Raw genomic sequence first — 27,037 nt, 5'->3', positions numbered from 1 at the left:
ATTCATTAGAGCACTGTGATTGGATTGCTTCTTGTCATAATGTTTTATCATTAATGTAAAATACATTGCAATTTTGATATTTTCATTAAGCCAATATCTTTTAAATCTGAAGATCTACCAAACTGTAAAAGAAGTTAACTGTGTTACTGTTTACTGAGCTTGATTTACTCCATTGAGCTTTTAATAGAATCAGATAAAATACATAGATCAAAGAAATCTCCTGCTTAAGAAGATTAGTGAACTGCATGTTAACTTTTTCATGCTACCAGCGAGACTTCTTGTAACCCAACCAATAGAACAAGTGCATTGCAGAGGTATGAATCTTGGGAGTTAGACTTGAAGAAATTCTGCAGTCACTGGCTATAGCTTATTTCAGAATAAGTTCTCTTTTCTGTGACTTTGAGCTGTTAGAACGCCCCTTTTACTCTGACTGCATTCCCATTTGAACTCATGATAAAAGCAGGCTTTCAAAGCTGTTCTAAACTGAGCTCTCTTTTTGCCTATTCATTTAAAAAACAAGTAGTAGAATTTGTCTTACATATAAAACAAAATTCACTGATTTGTTCTGTTCATATGTTGAATTGCATTCTGCCAGTAATGTGAAAACATATTTCATCCATTTGCAATAATAGTTCTCTGTAACACACTTCCTGTAAGCTAGTTTTGATAGCTTTGAGACTGAACAGCATGTAACCCTATGAAGAATTCTGGTTCAATTGGTGGAATCAGTTGCAGTAGTAATTTTAGGATGTGCCTGTCGTGTATGAATAAAACCATATAGTATTACTTTAAAATTATTTTCATGCTAAACCATCTGCAACATCTTCTTTCTTCTCAAGATTTTAAAGAGGCCTAGTTTTGTACTTTTTTGGCTCTGAAGGTTATTTTCCAATTTGCTTAGAACCACATACTTTTCCGGTTGAAGCCTTGATTCTGCAAATCTTTAAGCACATACTTAGTTCTACCTAGTGACAAAATTTCTTATATACTGACTAACAGAGTAAAAAGTACTAATAAGATTTGATCTTTATTTGTCTTTCAGGAAATCTTTTACACTCCTCCAAATACTTCAAGCAGACCTTTTATTGAGCAAACTATACCTGCGAGGCTACAAAGAAAGCCCAAAATAAAAACAGAGATATCTGCACATTTCTCTAAGAAGGACAGTTTTTTCCATTTAAGTTTTAAATGGAAGAGAGAAGGAAGGAGAAAAGTCATAGCAGCACCTGTTACACTGCCTGATAAACCCATCAACAGGGCAAAATGTGGTGTAAACATGGCCATCAGCAGAGTTAACAAGAGAAATGAGCCTCTTACACCCTGCGAAAGTAATAGAGATCTGTAATTGGAATGGTTGCCTTTAGAAATACAGGAATACACAATTTCTGTGGCTGCAAAAAAGGGCAAAGGGTAAGAAAGAAGAGCCTTGGTTAAGAGACATAAATTCACAAATGTTTTAAGAAATGATGGCAGGTTGTCTGTAATAACTTCCTTTGTTTCTTCACCCCAGGTCAAGAAAGCAGTCAGTGCAAAGGTTGTTTTCAAGACACAGGCAAAAAAGTGAGTCCAATTCAGCATACACCTAAATTCCTCTGGGTTTTTCATGTTACCTTCAAGTGTGGGAAGAAATATTTGTGAAGTGTAACTGAAAATAATCACTCCTACGGAGACCAAGAAGTCCTCAAACTCAATGGAGAGTCTGAATTTTGCCCAGGACCACTGGTGTATTTGTGTAAGACAGTAAGTCATCACTACAAGGATGATAACAAAGTGAACCAAGGAGCAAAGCTGGCTGAGTTTGGAAACAATTTTGAGAGTTCTGATAAATACACAAGGTAACAGAGTAACAAATGCAATTACAGACCAAGTTTTCTCAGTCAGTGCTATGTATGGAAAACTCTGTGACAGCAAGTTCCCACTAACAATCAGATACAAAATACATGTCATGATCAGTTCCACCACTTGGGTCACATTGACAATTATGCCGCCTAGTTTGGGAGACAGCTTTTTGCAGCAGGCATTTGCAATATCTTCATACGTGTCTCTCACTCTTACCAGTTGCCCATCTTCATTTTCTTCATACAAGCAAACAATTAGAATTTTGCCTGTGTAACAGCATAATGCTGCAGCCAAGACAATAAGAAGTAGGCCACTGTATCCACTGTGGAGGAGAGCATACGGCAATCCTAGGACAAATATTCCCTGAAAATGAAAAAGAGAAAGAAAAGATAGCACATAATTCCTGAGGCAAAATGTTTACTAGAAGCTGCACTCCCAAACCTCTCCTCCATTGAACATTGTTTTCACCTAGCTGCATGCTGTAAGTACTGCTACATTCAGCTAAGTAAGTAACAATCATGAGAAATGTGTTTATTTATGAGAAATGAAATTATCAGCAAAAATAACTGCTTCTATCAAAGCACACGTAACGATAAGCTGGGAAAAAGAGAATGTGACTGAATGATAGAGTCAGGTTTCCAGTTAATATTTAATGCTGATGTGATTAGAAGCACATTTAAGAAGGTTCATAGTTAGTTATTCAGTCAACGTACATACTAATGAAACAGGTTCAATATCAGTAAAATTAAACATCTGTAGCATCATCTGTGCGAGTTTCATTCCAATTAAAAATAGCAATGTAGATAGATCCAGTAATTACAGTTGTCTTTAGCCTAAAAGTTGTTAGCAGACCTCTGGAGAGAAAAAGGCATTAGAGTGCCTCAGACTAAACTTGTGTTTCCTCTGCAGCTTCTGTTTTCCTCATGCGGCCTTTGCTCTTGCTAAGTCCACTGCTAAAGTGATTTTTCTCGAAGCTGAGATTCTAGATTTCTTCGTCTAGAAGTGTAAACTTCTTTGGATGTTTAAAAATACATGCAAGACATATAGACTTTTTTTTTCTCTAAACAGTTTCTGAAAGGAACATAGTTTTACTTGTTTTATCCAGTGGGAAAAATCAACAACAACATGGCATTCTAGTTTCGCAGAACACTGTGTGCATTTCTTTGTCTTTTTCTCCCTTTCTTCTCTGTATTAAAGGACAAATTACACTTTTATGTGGTTTTTTCCATCAGAATAAAACCCAAAAAACCCTTGAATGATAGTTACTGATAAAAAGATCCAATTTAAGAAAGGTGACATTTCTCTTTTTATACTACAGAACTGAAATTAAGAAATGCACATTAGTCACACTGGTCAGGCATTTTTGTTCATGACGACTGAAGGATAGTGAGGAAACAAAATACAATTAACTAGTTCTGCAGAAATTTTTGCTTCAATATTTCTTACCACGCCCATAACATGATGAAATCTGAGCATTTGTGCTCACGTTTGCTATTCTGGTCTGACAGAAGGACTTGATTTGCATCAAACCCATCTAGACTCTATTTCTGACCAAACCTGAGCAACCCCATCTGCTCTGCAAAACCCTGACAGAAACAGATCTCCTCACAGAAGGGGGGACTCTTCTCTCACGTATTGAGTGGACAATGCTACTGACTGCAGCCAAAGCAGAAGAGGTGAGTTGAGTGGTCTACATCTTAATTTCAGACTTTTCCATCTACAAACATGAGCACAAGGCCGAGTGGGGGAGCAGAGTTTCAGGCATTCTACTGCCTTTGGTATTTTCTATCAACTCTCTTAGGTTTTATACCCATCAAACAGTTTCTGTGAAGGCAGTGTAGGAGCCCAGATCTGAGGGAGACCATCAAGAAGGCGGGTGCTTGTCTCAGCTTTGTAGGGCTTATACCTAACACCCACTTCTAAGTGATACAAGTACGTCCACACCTGATCCATTAGGAGGACTCTGAAGAGAGGCAATTTTTCAAACACTAAATAATCATTAACGTATAAAAAAAGTATTATCCTTCTCTTCCAGACACAAAATAGCAATCCTTTTCAGGCAGATTGTGAGATGAACATTAACCAGAAAAGAAAGATTTGAAGTCCTTGAATCAGAGCAGTGTTTCTTCTCTAAGTCAATGAGAAAAATGGAGTGCCCATCATATGAAAGAGCATCACTGCCTAATTTACCAGGTTTCACTCTAGATGCAGATATCTTCAGCTTTTAGCTGACTTAGAGCTGGAAAAATCTTATTAAATATATGCCTTAGTAAATTTCACTTAAAAAGGTCTATGCCTTTATATTTTGAAATAGAAGTACTTCAGTTATTATTACTGATATAATAATAAAGTTATTGACTAGGTATTTTCTTCATTGTTTTCCATGACTTCATTTACAGCATTTGTTTTATGTAAGTCACATATGCTATTTCATTTAGAAGCTGGGATGTTCAGCTGTGCAGCTTGTGGTATTTAGGCACCCAAATCTCTCCGCTCAATGTCTTAGCTACATTCTAATACAGGTCTCATGACCCAATTAGCTTGAAGTGTAATTAGCATTTCTTTTGTACATGAACTTCACAGAATTGTCCAAAATTGTACCATTTCTACCATCTAACAGTCTACTTTCATAAAAAGATTAGATATCTGGATGTTTCCAGACTGCAGGTAGCACATATGTAACAACAGTTTTTGATATGCCATTTTTAATCATGGCTTTCACTGACTGGCAAGTTAGATAGCTGCCTAAAGAACTGAATTTGGTTTCTTTCCTATGAAAACAATCCTTGGGGAAGATTGACATAACAGATAGATTTTAAAAGCATCACAAATAAACCAAGTCTATGAAAAAATCAGGAAGATAAAACCATAGAGTCATCTTCCATATTAACATAAGAACAATGATGTTTTCTCAGTTCCTTGCAGTCTGTATAAAGCTTATCTCATTTGTTCTATACTCACAGCATTATTATTTTGCTGCTTAACCTGCAACTGGGACTTAAAATGGTATCTGCTGACCCAAAGGGTCACTGTATAATTAAACTGCAGGTAAGTGTCAGCATGGGCCTTACCCACACAATGGCTTCTCCCCTGCTGAATTTAGTCTATTAACATTTATACAACTAGTCTCAACCTAAACCAAAACAGAAGACTTTGAGAGAGGTTATTGCTTTAGACAGTCATTTACAGTCCTGACCACAGGTGTCTGCTTTTCCATGCTTAATTGTTAATTTAATCAGAGCATAACATAATTCTAAATTTTAAAATCTCCTTGCCGTAGTTCACATCAAATAATTTAATTCAGTATGTAACACAGACCACAGGATGATAGTGGGGGGTTTGGGGCTTATTTTTTTTTCATCTTGTGAATTCAGACCTTATTAAACAAACCCATTTTTGTCTCTATATACTCAATCTTAAAATTATATATCAGTGGTTGTCAATTTCAAGTTTAGATTTTAGTATTTACAAATTGGACATTTCTACGGGAATTGTAAGCTTCTGACATCTTTGATGTCTATTTCCCAGAGTGTGTAAACTTCAGCTCTCAATTACTAATAGAAAGCAAACATTGTGGACATAACTGATTTTGCAGCTTTTTGGATATAGAGCATGGTTAGTTGAGAGAAATGGGAGAACATTGAATATGCCAATGCAGTAAGTATATATGTGGTGAAATGACAGTGTTTTTCCTGCCTTGTCAGAAATGGTTTCTCCATTTAATAATGAGGAGAAGAAGGAGGAGGAGAAGGAGAAGAAGAAGAAGAAAGAAAAAAGAAGAAAAGAAAGAAGAAAGAAGAAAGAAGAAAGAAGAAAGAAGGAAGAAGGAAGAAGAAAGAAGGAAGAAGGAAGGAGAAAGAAGAAAGAAGAAAGAAGAAAGAAGAAAGAAGAAAGAAGAAAGAAGAAAGAAGAAAGAAGAAAGAAGAAAGAAGAAAGAAGAAAGAAGAAAGAAGAAAGAAGAAAGAAGAAAGAAGAAAGAAAGAAGAAAGAAGAAAGAAGAAAGAAGAAAGAAGAAAGAAGAAAGAAGAAAGAAGAAAGAAGAAAGAAGAAAGAAGAAGAAAGAAGAAAGAAAGAAGAAGAAAGAAGAAAGAAGAAGAAAGAAGAAAGAAGAAAGAAGAAAGAAGAAGAAAGAAGAAAGAAGAAAGAAGAAAGAAGAAAGAAGAAAGAAGAAAGAAGAAAGAAGAAAGAAGAAAGAAGAAAGAAGAAAGAAGAAAGAAGAAAGAAGAGAGGGGAAGTTGTTGTTTCATGCATCAGCACATTGGCAAATTTCTACAAAATAGCCAAAAATGTTAGTGATGGCCACAAGAACTCAAAGAACAAAAGTCACACTGTCAGACTTCAAAACTTAGTTTGCATTTGCTCTCCTGTTCCTACCTTTCCAAAAGCAATACTTTCTGTTGGGAAAATTTTCTGAACATTGCCAAGTTTGAATAGCTTAGTTTAGGAAAAGATATCATTAGTAAGTTCTTATTTTGCTGTCAATGTAACATAACAGATACAGGCATCAACCTGTATTCTCTGGTTTGCGGCTCCTCAGCAACCTTAGAGCATTGCTTAAAGTGACTTGCAGATGAGGAAAATTCCTCCTCCAGAGAGAAATGCTTTCATGAATGTTTCTGAAAGTGGCTGTTGTGCCCCTCTCATGAGAAGTGAGTGCACACAGAATGCAAACAGAGCATGATGGTATTTCACTGATTCCTTGCTAGTGGAAGAGGGACTCAGGTAATTCCTGTACCATTTGTCAATGCACATTGGGTCCAGTCTGGCCCCAGGACTTGCTCTTACTGAGTCTTCTGATCCTGTGTTCTTATGTCCAAATTATGGCATAGACAGCCTTAGCAGTGAGGCATCAGTTAAAAATGAGCAGCAAAAGGAACTAAATTGCTCTAAATTGTTCCCGAAATTGCCTCTCAGCTTTTAGTTTCAGCAGTTCTGTCTGGAAAGTGTTCCTGTCGGAGCAGTTTTATTTCCAACTGTTCTAGAGCAAAGTCAAATACATTACCTCTAAATATGCTGCCTTAAGGTCATCTGTTTAGAAAATAGAATAGCATAGGGAAAAAGCACCAACATATCTGGGGACAGAGGAGGTGAACTTTTTGAAACAGTCCTCTGTCACTGAGCAACTTGAGTGGTTGTGTTATTTGCCATCACTCCCTCCACCCAGTATAGGAAAGGAACCCAAATTCTCCCCCTAGACTATGGATGGAAGTGGACTGTTCTTTGTCAATGAGCAAATATGTGTCTAGGTAGGGGTCCTTGTCAAACACCCAGAGCAGACTTAGTCATGGGCAGCTGGGCCAAGGAAGGACTGAGAGCTCAACTAACAAGGATAAGAGTGGAAAGGGCATGTAAGAAAATATCAGGCTCTGACAGCAGCTATCTATTCACCTTGTCAGAATATCCCCAAGAGGAAGCATCCAAGTATGATAAGTACCACCAGGAATCACCAATCCACCTACAATACAAAACAACAAGCAGAACAGGATTTCCAAATTACATCTGCACATTAAAATAAATATTTTGTTGATGGTTTGACTAAAATATTTATACTACATGTGTGTATTTCTCATACCAGCAAGACTGGTTGCTTATTTAAAAATACCTGACATCCGGATCAGTGCTGAATGCAAAAAATGGGCATTCTGCTATCATACCTCTATCAAACTCCTTCACCTCAGGGCAAGCACCTCCCCAAGGAATAAAATGGATTTAGAAAAATGATAAATGAGCACAGCCAAGCACTCTGAGAAAAATATAAAAAAAAATCAAAATTCAGTTTTAAGACTTTTTAGTCCCAAGTAAAATATTTCACATTATAAATTGTTTTAACCTGAAATATGACATTTTGAAAAAAACCAAAACAAATTAAAAGGTAATTAAAAAGTAAAGAAGATCAAATCACAGTCAGAGTTGAGGCATGCCAAAAGACCATGAAATAAAATGGAGTGAAAAGCAAAGTTAAAAAAAAAAAAAGAGAGAAAATTATTTCCCCTTAAGACTTAATCATATGGAAAAATAAATTAAGAAGTGAAGAAGAATTTAACTGAAAATTATTCAGTTTGTACAACTCTCCTATATATAGAATGCATGCTGATACGCCAGACTGCCAAATTAGCTCTGACTGACTTTATCACCATCTGTAGTTACTCCGGTGGAGTGGTTAATTTAGGTCTAGCTATTTTCCCCAACTATGCATTTGATTCCTTGCCATGAACATGGGTTAGACATGGAAACTATACTGGAAAGCATTCTTCATAAATCTTCTTGGAAGAGTAGGGAGATAAAATCAAGAACCCTGTTTTTCAGTACAATTCCATGAAGTATTTAATTATGTTGTTTAACATTGGTTGCCGTTTAAAATAAATAATTTTCCCAAATAGATGCAAGCCTGTGTTGCTGTGGTATTTATACAAAGAAACAATTTTATAAGTACAAAATTACAAACATAGCAAATCCCTTAATCTTATGCCATGCTAACAGAGGTGCTTGCTGACCTGCATGGTCTTTTTCATTTCTTAACCACCACTGTGATCATCAGTGCTTTTGTATCTTTTTCCAAATCACTGTTGGCTACACTGAATAATACTGGACCAGCTGCCATTTATTCTACTAGATAACCTCCTAACCCTACTAGAAACTCATTCCTTTGACAATAGATCCACACTGACAGTTACTTTTATGGAACCTGTCACTTAGGCAGTTGCTAATCCATTCAAGATGTACTGTATTGTTGCTTTAATTTTTAAATCAGCATGTTGTGTATTAAAGTGTCAAAATTCCTTTTAGAAGTGTAAATATATTATTTATCTTTCACTGCCTAAATTATAATGTCATAAAAAGATTATATGAAGTGTGTTTAATACTGACTGTAAGGACTCTTCCTCCAAAACATAATGATTGACACTAATTATATTTCTAGCTTTTTATGCTCTATCAATTAAAACCTGTATTAACAATTACATTCTTTTTCTCAACATTCTTGCCAGTTTTCACTAGTCAGTATTTATATGGCTTTTAAAATATTGAGATGATATTCACAAACTTTTGAAAATTCCACTTGTGATAGCAATTGAAGAAGAATATTACCAGGTCAGATAGACCTTTTGTTATGTCTCCCAGGTGAAAACTTGCTGGGCATTCTGCTTTCAAAATACTATTGAAATACATTTTAACATCCATTTTAAATAACAACTATGGTTATCTCATAGTTAATTGTCTAAGTCTAAGCTTGGAAAAATTAGGCATCTCAATTTATATGTAATTCACACCTGTCTTAAGATGGGCCATTAATAGAGCTGAGATGAATTTCCTTTCAGAAATGTCCATTTCTCTTGCTGGGCATACAATGTGTGTCCACACAATGGAGTGTGCACACACAGCACAGGAATTCAGGCATAACTTTTTAATGTCTGATGGAGAATAGCATGACATCTGTCCTGAAAAATTACAAAATGGTACCCTCTTCTCCTGTGCTATGAGCACATTCTCCTGGTTCTTTACAGGAACAACATACGAACATACGAACAGCTGCATATCTTTTTCAGTTAAGAACAGTTTTAGAACCTTCATCCACTGCTGGAAAAGCAGAAAATCAATGTAGCAAAATTCAGTGAGATTTCCCAGAGAAGATGAAGGTGGCCTCACACTAGAAAATCTCTAAGTTAACTTTTCACATTCTCACATCCACATACTCTAGGGTTTTTGTCTTAGTGGCTTGGTCAGGATCGTTTGTGTGCAATAAGGGGTGTCGTCAGTCCAGTGCTCACTATGTCTCTGGTGTTCATCTTGGCTAATGATGACAAATGGATTTTTTTATTTACCTTCTATACTCTTCTGGAATGGATGCAGTTTTGGATATTTTGCCTCATTATTTTATCTCAGCTCTCATAAATATTAGGCAAAATTCCTGACTTTCTCAGTGGTGTTGTTTGTCTTATCTGCATAAATACTGTTCTCTACTTCATTCCCTTAACACTTATCTATAGGTGAGTTTTTCTACCTCTTCATTTGAATGAAATCACTTATATGGTGCTCTGTAGCAGTTAACTCACACCTTCCCTTTTAACTTCGTCCTACTGTTTCTGCTGGTGCTTTTAGATGAGCATACACAGTCACATACACAGACCCACACTTCCATTTATACTTAACTGTTACCATGATTAGTATTTCTGTTTAAAATTTTCAGACTAAACATAGTCTTTTTTTTTCTAATTCCTAAAAATTTTTTTCTTATTGTTCGAATTCCTGAGAGATGCACTTTCCTCCTAGCGCCTTTGCATTCTCTTTTCTACCGGTCCTTATTTATGATTTACTATTATTACTCTCACCTTTTGTTTCTCCCTTTTATATATATACATATATATATTTAATTTTAATTGCTACATTTACTTCACTCCTGAAGTAGGAGGGGGTTTTAAAACATTTATATAGTCTTTCACAGTTGTGAGATGTTGCTTTTGAACATGTCATAAATTCTTGTTAAACTTTAAAGTTGCTTTCACAATTGGCTATCTGCACTTATTCTTTCTAATCAATTATCTCTCATAATTTTCTCCAGGTTTGAAAAATTCACTCTTTAGAAGTACCAAATACTACTGTCCTCTGTTTTCCCATAATGAATGTAATTAGATCCTCCAATTCATTCCTCTTTATTCAACATAATGAGGCTCAAAGTTGAATTACCTTATGCTAGGTTCAGTACCTTTTGTGTCAGATAATTATCATCTATCATTTTTAGAAACTTCAGTGATGTTTTACAACATACTGCATACAATGCCCAGCATAGGTCTTTAAAACTGGAGTCACCAAGGACAATACAATTTTTCTCTTCAGACAACAGCTCTAACACAGATTATTAGCTGTCTAACATGGAGTGCCACCCTCACTTCTTTTGCCTACTCTTTTTTGTAAATATGCTTTATCTAATTATTTTTAAACTTCGGGTGCATAGGTCATCCCACCATATATTTGCAATATCAGTAACATCCTATTTCTTCTCAGCAGTAAGAATTTCCATTTCCCTAGGAGGTTACCCAAACTCCTGGCAGTGCTCTACAGATGTCAGGAAAAGAATTCATCTACTTTCCCACTCACTTTGCAGTTTGTTCATAGCTCAGCTGAGTTTGAATTCAAAAATACTACAAGTTGTTCTGTGGAAAACTTCAAATATTGTCTCTGGCCTGTATGACCTTAGCAGCAGATCCATTTCCTCTAATATCAGCAAAAAATCTTCCTTTAACTTCAGGGATGGTTGAATTAGACCCCAGCAATCTTGTTTTTCCTGATTTTTCTCATTCTTTCTCTCTGCCAGTGCCAATCCTGTTTCAGCTGCAGGGAGGATGGTGACTAAGGTGTTTATTCTGTGATTAATGCCTTCATTCACCCCATACACTGACAGAAACTTTAGAAGTGTTTACCTGTCAATCCTTCAGATACCAAAAGCAGATGATAAGGCAGATAGACTGCTCAGGAGGTACTGTGATAAGATAAGCAAGTAAAGAAGCTGCATGGTCTGCACTGCAAAATGTATGTCTCCATTTGACTCACAGAAACCACTGATTTCATTCTACTTTTAGTGGTCAGATTAGTCCTAAGGATCTCCTAAAACTTAGGAAAGTGAAAAGAGGAAAGAAACTGCCTCACAAAAAAAAAAAAAGGAATTACTTCTATTGAGTGTGACAGCTGATCTCATTGGCTTTGCTATTGGTTTAAATATTTGTTCTAAAACCAAAATAATATACTCAATGCTTAATTCTGAATGGTTCAATGGGAAATGTTAGTTTGCATAAATCCAGAGCTATCTGCAAAAATGCACTGAATCATACCAAGAAAATCTCCCAAGCAAATTACCTTTTAAGAAAACATTATTTTGCTTGGTCCCAAAGGAAAAAGCAGGCTTTCATAAAAGAATGAGGGCGCTTTATTATGTGTTATGCAGCTGAGAGGAAAGAGAGATGGAAAAAGCAAGGCAGTTTAAACTAAAACAAATATTATTCTAAAAGTGGCAAACAACATGGACTTCCTGGTTGCTTACCCATTTCTCTCATTATAGCTCATCACAGATTGTCAGGTTTTCACCTGAAGGCAGGCAAGCACTCAAAACTTCCAATACAAGAACATGAGAGTGAGTTCCCATGAAAATATGGTCAAAAGAACTTGAAGGGAGGCAGAGGGTGGACTTTGGGAGACTAGAATCAAAGCAAAGCAGTGGGGAGCCAAAGAATTTCCTTTGAGTGTGCACTTAGATAACAGAAGGAGGAGTTAAAGTGCATAGAAAGTTCTAACTGAGGCTGGGGGAAAGCATTGTTAGGAGTTCTTAAATGTCGGTCAAAACACAGTTCTTGTCACTTTTAAGAAGCAATGATGAAGAGGAAATGGAAGAAAACAACCCCATACTACAAAGATCTTTGCATTGGAAAAAACCTTATGCACCTCTGAGAGTTGAAAATGAATCCAGGTTACATCTTCTAGAAGCTGAGTTATATTTTCTGAACACTGGTATAGGATTTGTCATGCAGAATAAAAGGTGACTGAATCCTCCCCTGGTTAATATTACCCTGTTCTTTCCTCAGCACAGACCTAACCACCAATTTTAGGTGGACTCTTACTCAAGCTATAATGACTCCCAGAGTTCAGTGTATAAAGGAGAAATTTGTCTTAGAGTACTGCCTGGAGAGAATATAGTCTCTCTGGATGAGAGACATAAATAGTGATATACTTACTATTTGTTTGGTCTTCAGGAATCGGTAAACTAAAACAGAGTATCATATTATATTCTTCTGAAATATGTGAAAAAAGCTGTTGTCTGACAATTAGGCTGGTTATAGACAACAAATTTCTACTGCTTTTCCTCTCTTAACCTCAGTTAAACTTCAGTGGCACCCCTGGAGGCTTCTACCTTCAGGATAAAAGAAGTAGCAAGTGATTTTACTATCTGATAATTCATCATGGAGAAATACAGATGAAGGTGATGTTGCAAATGAATGCCTATAATGGAAGTGTCTCTCTCCTATAATGACATAAAAGATCACATCATTCTTAAAGTTCAACAAGGTAGAATAATTCCCCTATTTCCAAGTAGATTAGACAAACATTCCCAAATGTGCATAATTAATAAGAAACAGAAAATACAAAGATCAGAAAAGAAATGTGACTGAGTTTTATGGCATGCTCTGGACTCTTATCAGAAAAGCAAATTTAGGTAAGTTCTCCTTTTTAAAAAATAAATAAATTTTGAATATGGTTATGCATTGTGTAACCAGGCATATGGCATATAGAATGCATGTCAAAAATGTCTTTTTAAGGTCTCTAGATGTAAAATATTTGAAGTATTACTACTTGAGGAGGTATTTCTCATTCTGTTTGTACAGCCTGTGACACAATGGCTCTCAACCTCTACCTGACCTATAAAAAAAAAGTACTGGAGTTATAAAATAAGCAATACTCCTTTTCTGTAGTGTTTTTTTGTTTGTTTGCTTTATTTTCGTCTTCTTATTTTTTAAAATTTTTTTTCTTAGTCTGCATTTCCTCTGCAAAGACTCAAAGACAGGATGTTGTCTGGAAACAACAGGTGAGGGAACAAACCAGGGATCTTGATTATCCTTGACCTTTGACAAAGACCTCAGGTTTATTCTTTACTTTTAGATAGAAAAGCTGTCTGATCAAGATAAAAACACTTCTTTCATTATTAAAACAAAGTTAGCTAAGTAGTGGCTGTAAAAGTTTGTATATTTAAAAAATAATTTTCTTTCTTTTTTTTTTTTTAACTTCAATCATTCTGATACTGCAAGAAAACTTCCCATCTTTATTGGATCTCTCCTGGTTGTTTACTTCGATGTTGAGAGCTGTAGTGATTTCATACTTGAGCAATTTATTTCAAGACTGCATTTAGTTTCTGTTCCTTTCTCCTAAATAGCTTTCATTTTTCACATTCAAATTTTTAGATGAAATCAAAAATTATTCATGGGGTGAAATTAATGAGTTTTAAGCAAAAACTCAGCTGGCTAGAAGTGAAGTTACTAAACTGACTACTTTTTTTGCTCTCAAGGAAATAATTCCTTCTTAGCATCTATGAATTGGGTTAATTTCACCCAATTTTTCTGTCTAAAATGGACATTCAATGAATGAGTACCCATAGTAGCTGAAAAGACACACATGAAAAATCTACCTTGCTTTGACGTACCCTTACAAGGAATGGTATTCCTAACTTCTCCTATCTAAATATAGCAAAAAATAAAGCTAATCTGGTAACTCTGGAAAGGATGGATAGAAATAAGGATCACCAAATGATTACTCATTCCAACAGCGTAGGATACTTGTTTCAGGATTTGTGAATCTCCCTTAGAGATGCCTGTCTCTCTCTCTCTGTCATCTGTAGAGTCAGGTGAATTCCTTTAAAGGCCATGAGACTGTGAGTGCCTTGAAAGAGCGAAGGAAAAGCAAGAAGGTGGATAATTTGAGAATATGACTGCACCAGGGGAAGCAGGAACAGGGGAAAAAAGGTGTCATTAGGTAAACTGAAGATCTTTAAAACATGAGGTTGTGACCCATAAGAGATAGAAACAAGGGGTAAGAGAATATAATGGGCAAGAGTCTGTGAGGAAAAATTACTAGATATGAGACATACCTAACTATAAGCATAAGACAGGAACAAGTAGAAAGCTAGAGGGAAAGTATGTGTTATGCAGCTGATTATCCTTTCTGATTAGGAAAGGAATCCTTCAGGGGTGGAATGGCAGATTCTCACAACTTAGGAGAGAGTAAAGAGTCTCTAAAATCGCAACCAAACAGCAGAAGGAAGCCTACAGTTTTGTGCAGGTTTTTTATTTTAACTTGAGATGACAACAACAAAAAATACAAAAGAAAGAGCTCAGAGAGCAGCTGGCTTCCCAGAAAAAGTGAAAAAAAGTCAGCAGGCAAGTAAAGGCAACAAGAACTGGAGTGGAGAACTCATTTTAAACTCCAGATCCCAATTAAAGCTTAGAAGATTTTCAAGTCCCTTAAGGGAAGGTGGCTGAGGAGATGTCATTTGGAGTTGCAGAAATCATGCAGACAATGAGACAAAAGAACAGATTCAAATTGTGGTGAGAATAAATCTCAGTGCCAACTTATTAAGTTACAGTAAACGGAGAGAATTAACAGTCACTATAACAACAAAAAAAGATAATTTCCAATAAAAAAAGAAACAACTTTCTTATAAAAAAATAAGATATATTGATTTTATCTATGTGGCCTATCATTCTTATCCTCATACTGACATTTTTTCAAGCTTAAGTAGGATTATTAATAATTTCTGAAATACCTGGATTTAGTTTGAAATAATCAAATTAGAATGGGTTTTAAAACTAAAAAAAAGTTCTCTGCTTATCAGGGAGGAATTAACCTGAATTAAATATGATTCTGGAGGGAAAACAGCAACAAAAAACCTATCATGAATGGAAATACCCATGTAGAGTAAAGGAAAAGGCTGAAACTCCCTCTGCTATCAATAACATAAAAAAAGCAAAACTATTTGTTCTAGAGATTACAGAACATAATCTATTGGTGCTGCCATTTGTGTCAATTCAAGAACTGGACAGAGAGAAATTGATATAGATAGTGGAATATGTGTGTATGAGCTGCAGTGAACGTTTCTTCACTTTGACTCATGTTTACGTTTTTGTGAAGTAAATATTAAATTTAATTTTTTTGTTAGCTATTTAGTAACACATATTGTACATATGGCAAAACTAGTGCCACTGGCCATGAATACGGATAAACATTGTCTTCCAGGAAGCATGGTGTGTGTGAGGAGGGAGAATCCATGCAAATAGAAGACAATTTTGTTTAGCTTTAGGAGTAAAATGTTCTATACAGCTTACTGTGCTAAAACTAGGTTACAATATATCATCTTCAGTACTGTGTATAATCAGCGTTTAGGGTTTTTTATTTTCTCAAATAGCTCCATTTGCTCATTCAGATAGAGCTTGTACCGCTTCAGCAAATCTTCTGCTGTCAGGAATTACACACACTGAAGTAAACTGTAGATTAACCATCTATGGATTGTGTGGAAGAAAGTTTACCATACAGAAAATCTGCTAGAGAAATATTAATATTTCTGATTCTACTAGTATATTATAGTAATTCAGATGTCCTTTACTTTCAGCATTAAATTCTCATAAACACTTGCAAATGCTGAGCTTGTCAATTTTTATTCCTTGATGAACTCTAAGACTCGCTCTTCCATTTCATAAAAAAATGAGTTCCCTTCTGAAAATTTGCTAATAGAAGTGAAGGAAGTTTAGAAAAAAATAGGAAAGGAATACCATCTGACAAAATATTTTACTTTCTGCTGCCTGTCACTCTGTTCTTGCTGTCTTGGGAGGAATGTTATCCTGGAAGGAGTTATATGTCTATGGCTTATTAAAGCAAATTCGCTGAAGTTACGTACCTCATAAGTTGAAGAATAGGGACAGAAAGAATATTTTTAAGAAGAATGTTTTCCAGTAGTGATAGCTGGTCATTGGCAGGGCTATAGACAGGAACAAGTGTACAAATTATCTCAGGCACAGAAAGATGGGGAATAATTATAATAGGCAAATTGGGCTTTGTTTTGAAAAGTATCTGTCAAAACTAATATCACAACAATGAAGTAGCCAAATATAATAGATACAGAAATTCAAAGTTGTCTGATAAGTGTATTTAAATACTGTGTGACCTGCTATGAATTAAAAAAAAAAAAAAAAAAAAGAAGAAGAAGAAATGACACCATCTATTTTAATTCATCTTGTTGAAAATGCTCTCAGGGATTCATGACACCAAAGTTATGGTAGAATAATTTCATTTTAGTACAGTGGGAAAGTACATCAGCTATTCCCCTCACGTGAGGGAGCCAGAGATCCTTGTTCTGCAACAAATCGTGGTGCATTGTGTTATCCCATGGAATAAAGTGATTATGACTTTCAAGCAGCTGACAATTTTTGATCCTTTGTTTTTGGTAACATTTGTTGTTTCAAAGGGTATAATTTTCATAATGCCACTATCCATTTATCTTTGATATCATGGTTTTGTCATTCTCTTTCTTGACCATCTGGATTTTTACAATGGAATGCCCATTTTAATGGCTGAATATTCTAACAGTACTCTTATCACATTTGTTTACCAATTTATCTTGTGCTCAGCCCCTACAGTAGGTCTCAACAGCAAGGAGAATCCATTCTATAAAGAGAAAAGGGAGGAAACTGAATCAAATATCAAGCTGACTTATTGCAGGCTATGTTTAAACAATCATTATTTTGTAAAGAGTTTCTGTAAAATAGAAAACATTTAGAGACTTACTTTCAAAACTGTTTTCATTATTGCAGCACCTGAAAGTCCTTGAATGGAATCCCATTGTGCAAAGCACTGTGCAAACAAAGCACAGAGAGATGGCCTCTTCTCCAAAGAATTTAAAATCTAGGGGTAAGATAACAGGAAACAAATACAGGCAAAAAGGGGAGTCAAGGAAACCTTGAGTCAATATCAGAAACTGAGTCGAGTGAGGAAAAAGCGGTTTCAATGTAGCTTATAATTATGCAGTTTTCATCAAAAGGATATTTCCAAGAGTATCAGAGGAATATCCTCATACAAATTCATAGGAATGCTTGTTAAATATTTAACAAATTGACAATAGGATTGTAACTGGAAGAAGAGAGATTGGAGTCAATAGATGCAGGAAAAAAAATGGTAGATTATTATAGAAAAGATGAGCAGCTTACATTTAGGTATGAAACTGCATCAATTTCCAGGTGGGTAGGCACAGGGTGAGCTTGGCAAAATCAGGGAAAAGTGTGTTACTTGACCCAGAGGGGGAATCATTAGTGCTCAGATCAGAGTTTTAGCCTTGTGGATTAGTAAATGAGACTGTGTATTAGTTTACAGTAAAAACTAGGTTTACAGCAAAAATAGGCGGGGGCTGGGCGTAGACTTAGTGTAGGATTTAGAAAGAGGCTGACTGAAAGATGGTGCCAGATGGTAGGCCTGCATGGTAGAAAGGACAAGGATTTACACAGGCAGTGAAGGAATGTTGCTGTGGGCAGACACTGGATGGAAGACAAGGAGCTCTGTTTAGCTGCTTTGATTGACTGCTGAAAAGACAGACCAATATTTTATGAGAGCAGCTGTGGGATCTAAATAAGATGTGAACTTGAACTGGTCCAGGAAAACACACTCTGCTGCAGTCCCACACTCCCACGGATGGTGAAGGATGCAGTGTCTATCAGCTGTGTCTGTAGGAGACCCAAGAACCTACGTCTGCTGCAAGTGATGACCTCAGGGAGGAAGGTGAGAGGTAGACATTCAGGAGAGATTGCCAGCATTTGGTGTGTACCTGGTTACAAACAGCAGTACAGAACAGAGGAAGCTGATCACGACCATATGTATTAATTCATGCAGGACTTCATGCATGTATTAATTCATGCATTTTTTCTTTCAAAAATTATTGCAATTAAAATTAAAAATAGAGTGGTGTAGTGTGTGTACTTCTAAGTTATCTACATGCCAATGCAAAACCTTTTTATGGACATTAACACCCCCAGAGCAGGCCATCTCCTGGGTGCTTTGAAGGTTTCCTAATGATGAAATGAAGAAAAAAAAAGAGGTCTGGGAGCATGAGGGACAATGACCAGGTTTCTGTGGTGCTCATATATACCATTTATTTTAGATGTGTTGTAGGAGAAATGCAAATGGACACACCCTTTTTGGAAATATATGTTAATATGCATGTAAATCATACCTCTGTCACTTGACAGACTGTCAATTAAGCTCTTGCAACACCACTGATAGAAGCTGGCCTTTCAAGAATGTTAGGATTTTAAAGCTGTTGGATGGAGACACGCTTAAGCTGACTGAGATATAAAGTAGGTGATATATGACAGACTCCTCCAGGGCATCCACCCAAGGCGTTCTGTCAGTGTTGGAGGCAGGCCCATGCACTGCACCTTGCAGGTACAGGAGCAGGAAGCTGGACCTTTTGGGTCCTTTTCATCTCAAGGTCTTCTTTGATTCTATGATTGTATGTCCTCACTAAGGCTGTCTCTTGGTAGACTGAATTTGGCAGCATGCCAAAACAACTCTCATATTCCAAAACACAAGTTCATGTTATTACTAGCTAGAAACCACCACTGTAAGGAGAAGAGTTGAGCTGGTGTCTCCCAGCTTACTTGCCACACTACTGTATGCTTACTTGCTAGTTCTTTTGTCCTTTTATGTGCAGAAGATTTCTACTACCAGCTGCTTCGTGTAGGAGGACTACAGCCTCACATCTATAAAACAGTTGTTCTAAAAGTTTAATAGTGGAAGATTTTCCAGGTGAAACAATTTTCAACTTATGACAACTGAACAATCAATGAGAAGTCCCCACTTATAAGAAACAGGCACTTGCAAATTCTCCAAGACTCTCTGGACCAGACTGTGACAAACTGAACATCAAGCATAATTATACTGTGTATTGCAGTGACTTAGCTACTGTTTCTAGGAATAAACTCAAGATACTGTGATGGCTTTTAAATATACAGCTTTCAAAAATTCTAGACAAGAAGAGTTTCAGCTAAAGTTGTTGGAAATGATAGATATTTGACTGCTAAAAATTAAGTGTCAAATAAATACTTTCTTGAAATGTAAGGTTATATGTAAGTTGAGGTTCTGAACAGAATTATTCATATTTCTTTAAGCCCACTAGCACTTCTGGCTACTATTATCAAAAGAATGTAATATTAGACAGCTATGTCAGTAAAACTCAGGTGAAAAAAAAATTAAAGATTTAAGATAAGGTATTGGTTAAGAATAAATATTTTAAAATATATATATCTTACACAGTATAATCAAGGTATTCAGATTTAAGGCTGAGGTTGCATGTTAAATTCCATGGGTTTATTGAGCATTATACTTTAGAATGTTTCTCTCTCATCTCACATGAGATAATTATCTCACATGGTAATTAACTCAAAATATATCAATATAATAGATTATTTTATAAAGTATGTCAGTTTTAGCCAAACTACTGAGGCTATTAGAATCATTTATGAAGGAGAAAAGAGAGACACTTCCTGTAACTTTCCCGCAACTCATGTGTTAAGAGATGGAATTTCGAGCCCATGGTGTAGGTTAGCATAATCTAAGGACTGTTTTAATTTCTAAAAATATTTTAGTATGTAATTTTAACTCCTAGAAGGCTGTAAGAATTGCAGTATTTTGATCTGTTACTTGTGTGACCCATGTACTTTTTTCTGGGATTCTCCATGAGCTATTATGGTGTTTTCTGAACCAATTGTCCGTATGTTGGGACTATCTGTATGTCCAAAGAATAACTTTTTGGAGTAGTTATGTTATATCACAGTTTCTATTTGAGGCAAAATCTGACACAGAGGGGCTATGGAAAACTGATTTGCCGTTCCTAACATTTTCGTAACAGTTAAAGTAGAATATGCTGATGTAAATCCATTCAATGCTCCCTCTGCCTGTTCATTGCCCAGATGATGTGATGAACAACATAAAATTCAAACCTGATGAAACAGCAACTTAAATCCCATGAGAAAAATCCAAATATTTCTTCTTGGAATAATTTTAGGTGAGCCACCTCTCTATGTTTAGGAGTTCTGGCTTCATAAGATTTTATAGTGTTTGCAACTGACCAAGTAAAAAGCAGATTGATACAGTGCATTCTTTAATGAGATTTATGGGAACAGCAGTTAGTTAACTCAAAATCAGTCGGCTGCACAGTACTTACATGTCAAATAAAGAGATTTCTGTGAAGTAGATATAGTTTTCTTGTTGCAGGATAACACATTTTTGACAGAAAGCTTTTGTGATAAAAAGTAGGGTTGGGAAAAGAGAAGATATATATCCTTCATGCAGCCTTCTCTGTACTATATGGATATATGCACAAAACTAAAGACATTTACTGCATGGTCTAAGATGAAATAAAAGGTTATATAAAGTAGTGATGTATATCTGGAATTTTTTTCCCCTCAAGAGAAAATCAAAAGAGAAAATAAAGGCACAAACATTAGTTACAGAGTCTTCTTCCTTAAGAAGACTCCTTCTTCCTTCTTATCAGTTGCATTGCATAATAGTGACATTCTATCATAGGAAAAACAGACCTGAATTTAGATGGTTCTAACCAGTTTTTCTCTGGGTTGTGGCCATATGGGTTTCTGGTTGCAAACCCATTAAAAATAAATTTGGCCAGTGCTGCAGGTGCATTTCAGCTAAAATCATAATACTTGGAATATTTATGCGCACCACAATAGTCCTACTGTCTTGGAATTTTACTTTATGCTGTCATTTTTTGATGCTCCATTTGACAACTTATATTACTTGCTGGTCCTAGGTTAGATATCAGCACTGGGCATCTCCCTTTAATTCACAGTACCACATCTTGATATAAAATGCAGAAGTTCATTTCCCTCCAATGTCTATAATTTAGTTCAGAGTATGACGTCAGCTTCAATGTATATGACTTTAGCTTCAATATGAAATTCAAAAAAGTTACTGCTTGGTACACAAGAAAGGATTAACCTATGTTCTTATGTCTGGAAAATAAATACTTAAGATCAAGTACTGCAAAATCCAAGTGGTTATTTAGTTAAATGTGACTAAATTATTTAAGGTCGAGGATTATTTATACTGTTATACATCTAATGACCCACTTTATAAGCACGTACATATTTATATTTAGAAAATACTTTCAATAAAGTTTAATGTGAGGGGTGTTTAGACACCTTTAAAAGATGTTTGCCTTTATATCTTTAGGGACATGTCTGCTAATTCTGATTCTCAGCATGAGTATGTTTTCCACTTAAGTATTTGAGAGTTGTGGATATTCAGCAAGAATTCTAAAGATTGGTCTATATTAGGGAGATGAAGGCAGGTAACTCAGAGGAAACATCATAGAGTAATAAATATTAATTATGAGATATTTTCAAGTGAATCTCTTAGACTTACATAAATTAAAATGAACCGAATTGAAGGGCAGTATGGAAATATGACTATAAAGGCACACAATGAAGGACATGTGGATATTCAGTCCTTAAGTGATGATTATTGAAGTGTTTAGTCTTTTCTAAATTAATGTCCAATATACAGAATATAAATATAATGATTACTACTGCAATAATTAGTAATTTATTACTGACATATTTTAAAATAATTATTAATACTACTAATTGAATTATGGTATTTCCTAGAAGCACTCACAATAGACAAGCACCATATTGTGTTATTCTGATAATGGAATTGTAAAATTCCCTCTTCTGCAGATATTTCTAATCTTCGTACAACTTAATTCTTTCAAAAATGCAGGACACGAAAGTTGGCAATATTAGGTATCAGAGGCATTGAATCAAACTACCCATTCAGTATGATTTCACAGAATCACAGAATCATTTAGGTTGGAAAAGACCTTTAAGATCATCAAGTCCAACTTTAGACTAAGTGCCACATCCAGTCATCTCTCGAACACCTCCAAGGATCGTGACTCCAACACCCCACTGAACAGTCCATTCCAATGCTTAACAACACTTTCCACAAAAAAATAGTTCCTGATGTCCAACCTGAATCTCCCCTGCTTGAGGTTATGTCCTCTCGTCCTGTCAGTAGTTGCCTGGGAGAAGAGACCAATCCCCACCTCAGTGCAACCTCCACTCAGACGGTTGTAGAGAGCAATAAGGTCTCCCTGAGCCTCCTTTTTTCCAGGCTAAACAACCCCTGCTCCCTCACCTGCTCCTCACAAGACATATGCTCCAGACCCTTCACCAGCTCTGTTTCCCTTCTCTGGACATGCTTCAGCACTTTGATATCCTTGTAGTGAAGGGACCAGAGCTGGACACAGCACTCAAGGTGCAGCCTCACCACTGCCAAATACAGAGGGGCAGTCACTGTCCTGGTCCTGCTGGCCAAACTATTGCTGATACAGCCCAAGATGCCATTGGCCTTCTTGGCCAGTTGGGCACACTGTTAGATCATGTTCAGCCAGTTGTCAACAAGCACCCCTAAGTCATTTTCTACTGGGCTGCTTTCCAGTCAGATTTATCATATTTTACAAAACATCCAGGAGAAAATTGTGTAATTATATAAAACTGTATTTTAAAGATTGTACAGGCATTATAATGAAATGAAAGACATTTGGTGCTTTCTGGTAAAGTGTCTGACTTTTTTTCACTGTTAAACTTGTTTGTGCTTCTGAGACCTAAGTGGAGATTGATTCACAAAGGTGAGTTATAAATTACATCTGAGATTAATATTATTTCACTTCTTGCCATTATTTCGCTTCCTCTCCCTCTGTTGTTTATTTCTCGATTCTGTGTTCTCTTGTGCCCTTTCATGATACTATAAACTGAATGCCTTTTTCTTTTACTTTAACAGAATCACTGAATATGCCGAGTTGGAAGGGAACCACAAGGATCATCGAGTCCAATTCCTGGCCTTGCACAGGACCATCCCTAAGAGTCACACCATATGCCTGAGAGCATTGTTCAAATGTTTCTTGAACTCTGTCAGGTTTGGTGCTGTGACCACTTCCCTGGGGAGCCTGTTCCAGCACCCAACCACACTCTGGGTGAAGAATCTTTTTCTAACATCCAGCCTAAACTTGCCCCGACACAACATCAGGTCATTCCCTTGGGTCCTGTCACTGGTCACCACACAGAAGAGGTCAGTGCCTGCCCCTCCTCTTCCCCTCACGAGGAAGTTGAAGACTGCAATGACGTCTCCCCTCAGTATCCTCTTCTCCAGGCTGAACGGAAGACCAAGTGCCCTCAGCTGCTCATCATACAGCTTCCCCTTAAGGTCCTTCACCATCTTCATTGCCCTCCTTTGGACACTCTCTAAGAACTTAGTGTCTTTCTTATATTGCAGTTGCCAAAACTGCACACAATATTCAAGGTGAGGCCACACCAGTGCAGAGCAGAGTGGGACAATCCCCTCCCTCAACCAGCTGGTGATGCTTTGCCTGATGCCCCCCAGGACACGGTTGGCCCTCCTGGCCGCCATGGCACTGCTGACTCATATTCAACTTGCTGTTGACTCCCAGGTCCCTTTCCATGGCACTGCTTTCCAATATCTCATTCCCCAGTCTGTATGAACACTCAGGGCTGCCCCATCCCAGGTGTAGAATCCATCATTTTCCCTTGTTGAACTTCATATGGCTGGTGATTGCCCAGTCCTCTAATTTGTCGAAGTGTCTCTGCAGGGCCTCCCTGCCTTTGAGGGAGTCAACAGCTTCTCCTAGTTTTGTGTCAACTGTGAACTTGCTTAGTCCAGCATCTAAGTAATTTATGAAGATGTTGAAGAGCACAGGGCCTAAGATGAAGTCCTGTGGAAACCCGCTAGTGACAGGTTACCAGTCTGACACTGTTTGCAAAAATCCTGCTATATGTGGCTGGCAAATAGTCTTTCTTTTCCTTTGGTTCTGCTGTGAAATGCTTTACCATTAGAATTTAACTACCTTCTTCCTTGTTGCTGTTGCTTTGCTTATCTATCCAGTACTACTGTACAAGCTATTACAAATATATTTTTTTGCTTTTTGCTGCTACATACAAACAAATGCATCTTGCATCACTCTGCCAGATAATGCTGTACATTTTCCCATCAGAATTAACTCAGTTTTATGTTCTCTATCCTTACCCAGGTTAACTGAACATAGGTTTTTATTTGCCTGTGCAGCGTTGGAATAAGAAACATGTTTCCTTGGAAACTTAAATGTCTGAAGCAATCATTTACACATAAAATATCTTCACCAGAAGCACACATTTTTGCAGTTCAAGTTGAGAACAAAATAAAAATATCTTCTTGTTTGTTTGCAAATATTTATATTTAAAGCACTATAAGAGAACCCTTGCATTTGATTTCAGAGACCAAAGATCTAATCGTTCCCATAATAAATCTGGATTGTGAAATAATTTCACTTTTAGACTAATTGTATTCACCAGAATAACTGTTTAGAACACTTCAGAAATCCGCTGAAATGTTTACCTCTAATTGCTATGCAAAACACTTCTGTCCTCTCCTCTGGGTAGGGCAAAACAACTCATTTTAGCATAGACTGTCTTCGCCAGTCAAGAATGTTTGTATTGTTTTAATCATTCTGCTCACAACTCAGACTTTCTCTTCAAAGCTATTCATAAAAATTTCCTCAAACTGTTATTTTTTACTGACAGATGCCCATTCAATATTCTCTCCTCTCTCCTCTCCTGACTTTCCCCTCCCCTTTCTCTGCTCTCTACCCCTGTTTCTAAACCAAATGCCTTGCTCCCAATCCCAGGTCTTGGGAAATGGAAAAATGCGTAGAATCTATGTGTGCATAGATTCACATTTGAGGTTGCATATCCACACAGTTTAGCAATGTGTCATTAGGACCCTTTGGCTGTGCTACTAATGAAACTGCAGATCTCGGGCTTTGCAGTTTTCAACCTGCTCTCTTAATGATGATTTCTAAAATATTTGACCAAATGAGAGCAATGGTATGCACCACTCAGTATGCTGAGAGTTTTGACCAAGACCATAGTTACTGATTTGATTGGATAGTTTAGCTTGAATGCGCCCGCATTTTAAACAGGCAACTGTATCTTTGATTGTGTTTTTACACTGTGTTTTCAGTCTATTTTTTAACTGAAAACTATAATATTAATAATTAATAGTACTTGTGTACACAACAATATTTGGGATTTTTTGGGCACTTTGCTGTATTTACAGAGGCATTGTTCAGAAAGGAAAACAATGGGTGAGAGAACATGACTTGCCAAAAGGTCATACAGCAAACACTGACAAAATTGACTTCCAGAATGAAAACTTGGCTTCTGTGGAATCAAAGGAAAAACTCACAGAGAAAACAATGGGCTCTCATCCCAGACTCCTGTCCTGTCTAGATGCTGCTGAGGGAGACTGAAGATAAAATGTGTTACTAGAATGCAGTCGAGGTATTTTAGGACTTCACACTTTTATTCGCAGTTGAACACTTTCAGAGTATGATATGCTGCTGTACCCTGCTATTGCATTGGCTCTCATGTGGTGGTGCTCATGTTTGAAAATGCAGCAGGGTTAGAAATATGTCCTTTTTCTCCTCCTTTGCAGAGCTGAGGAATGAACTGGATATGTAAACAAATGTTCATCATCATAGTCAGACTTGTGTAATACCAGAAAGATTATTCTTCTATAATTAAAGTGGCATAAAAAATTATTTAAGTAAAAGTTACTGGGACTAGATGTGTCTGTGGATACTGCTTTATTCTCATCATGTCACGCAGAATGTTAGTGGTAACGATAGAATTATGTAAGGAAATGAATCATGAAAAGTAAGAAGAAGATTCTGAAACATTTAGTGCTAAATTTAAGGATTCAGAAAGATACTCCACACATAATTCCACACAGAATGCTGGGACCAAATGTTTTCAGTCTATTCAACCTAACTATTTTCTTTAACATTGACAAGTATTATTACACTTCTTGTGCTTCGTGCTTCAATTTATTTCTAGTCAAACTTACATGTCAGTAAATCTATTTCTGACGTCAGTCTGGCTCTTACCATCCTCTTTTTATTAGATGTTTATCTCACACTTCTATCAAACATCTCTGTCACTGAATTCAAATATACTTATTAAAGATAATGCCTGCACTTCCAAAACAGGTGCAATCACCACCTTTTCAATTTCACAAAATTTAAACATTTTTTAAACTTTAGATAACATATGTATCATTTTCCCCTTTGGAACTCTTTTTTTCAGAGTGCTAATCTTATGCAGAAAGGTTCAAATATGTGAGTAATAAATTCATAGAAACCTTCTAGAATGCTGCAAAATAATGGTGTAGTTAAGTAAAACAGAACAGGCTAAGTGATGATCATGTTTTTCAGATGATGAGTTTAATAAGAGGGGAAGTAAAAGGTTACCTGAATGGCGTTTGTTACATTCCATCCTGCTTCCCAGCTGGTGATCAGTTTGACCTGGGCATGTGGCAAGGGAGCTGGGAACATGTATTCTGGATCCTGGTGACAAACATCAAGCTCAAAGTTCAGGGGTCCATCTGGTTCCTCACTGTGAGCTCTGTTCAGTTCATCTCTTCTAGCAAAATTCACACGTTCTTCATCAGTGTCTAGGCAGCTGTCCAACCTCATAAGTCCCAAAAAGAGAGACGGTGTTTCCCTTAAGCAGTTGAAAAGAGATGAAAAAGTCTGCTTCAGGTGAGCCAT

At 36.6% G+C, this 27,037-nt stretch overlaps 1 protein-coding gene across 1 annotated transcript; it reads right to left on the bottom strand.

The window, feature by feature from the left end:
* Positions 1–1,050: 1,050 nt before the first annotated feature.
* Positions 1,051–27,037, bottom strand: LOC103757717 (vesicular inhibitory amino acid transporter). Its single transcript, XM_008923884.1, has 2 exons — positions 26,738–27,037; positions 1,051–2,202 (listed from the first exon to the last, which is right to left on the bottom strand). Exons 1-2 carry the CDS (start codon positions 27,035–27,037, stop codon positions 1,051–1,053), a joined length of 1,452 nt encoding a protein of 483 aa, XP_008922132.1.

This window comes from Manacus vitellinus, unplaced genomic scaffold (assembly GCF_001715985.3).
Source record: "Manacus vitellinus isolate BGI_N305 unplaced genomic scaffold, ASM171598v3 scaffold_4_pilon, whole genome shotgun sequence".
Classification (NCBI taxonomy): domain Eukaryota; kingdom Metazoa; phylum Chordata; class Aves; order Passeriformes; family Pipridae; genus Manacus; species Manacus vitellinus.
The sequence above is the reverse complement of the archived record's forward strand: the minus strand, read 5'-3'. Positions and strand labels throughout refer to the sequence as shown.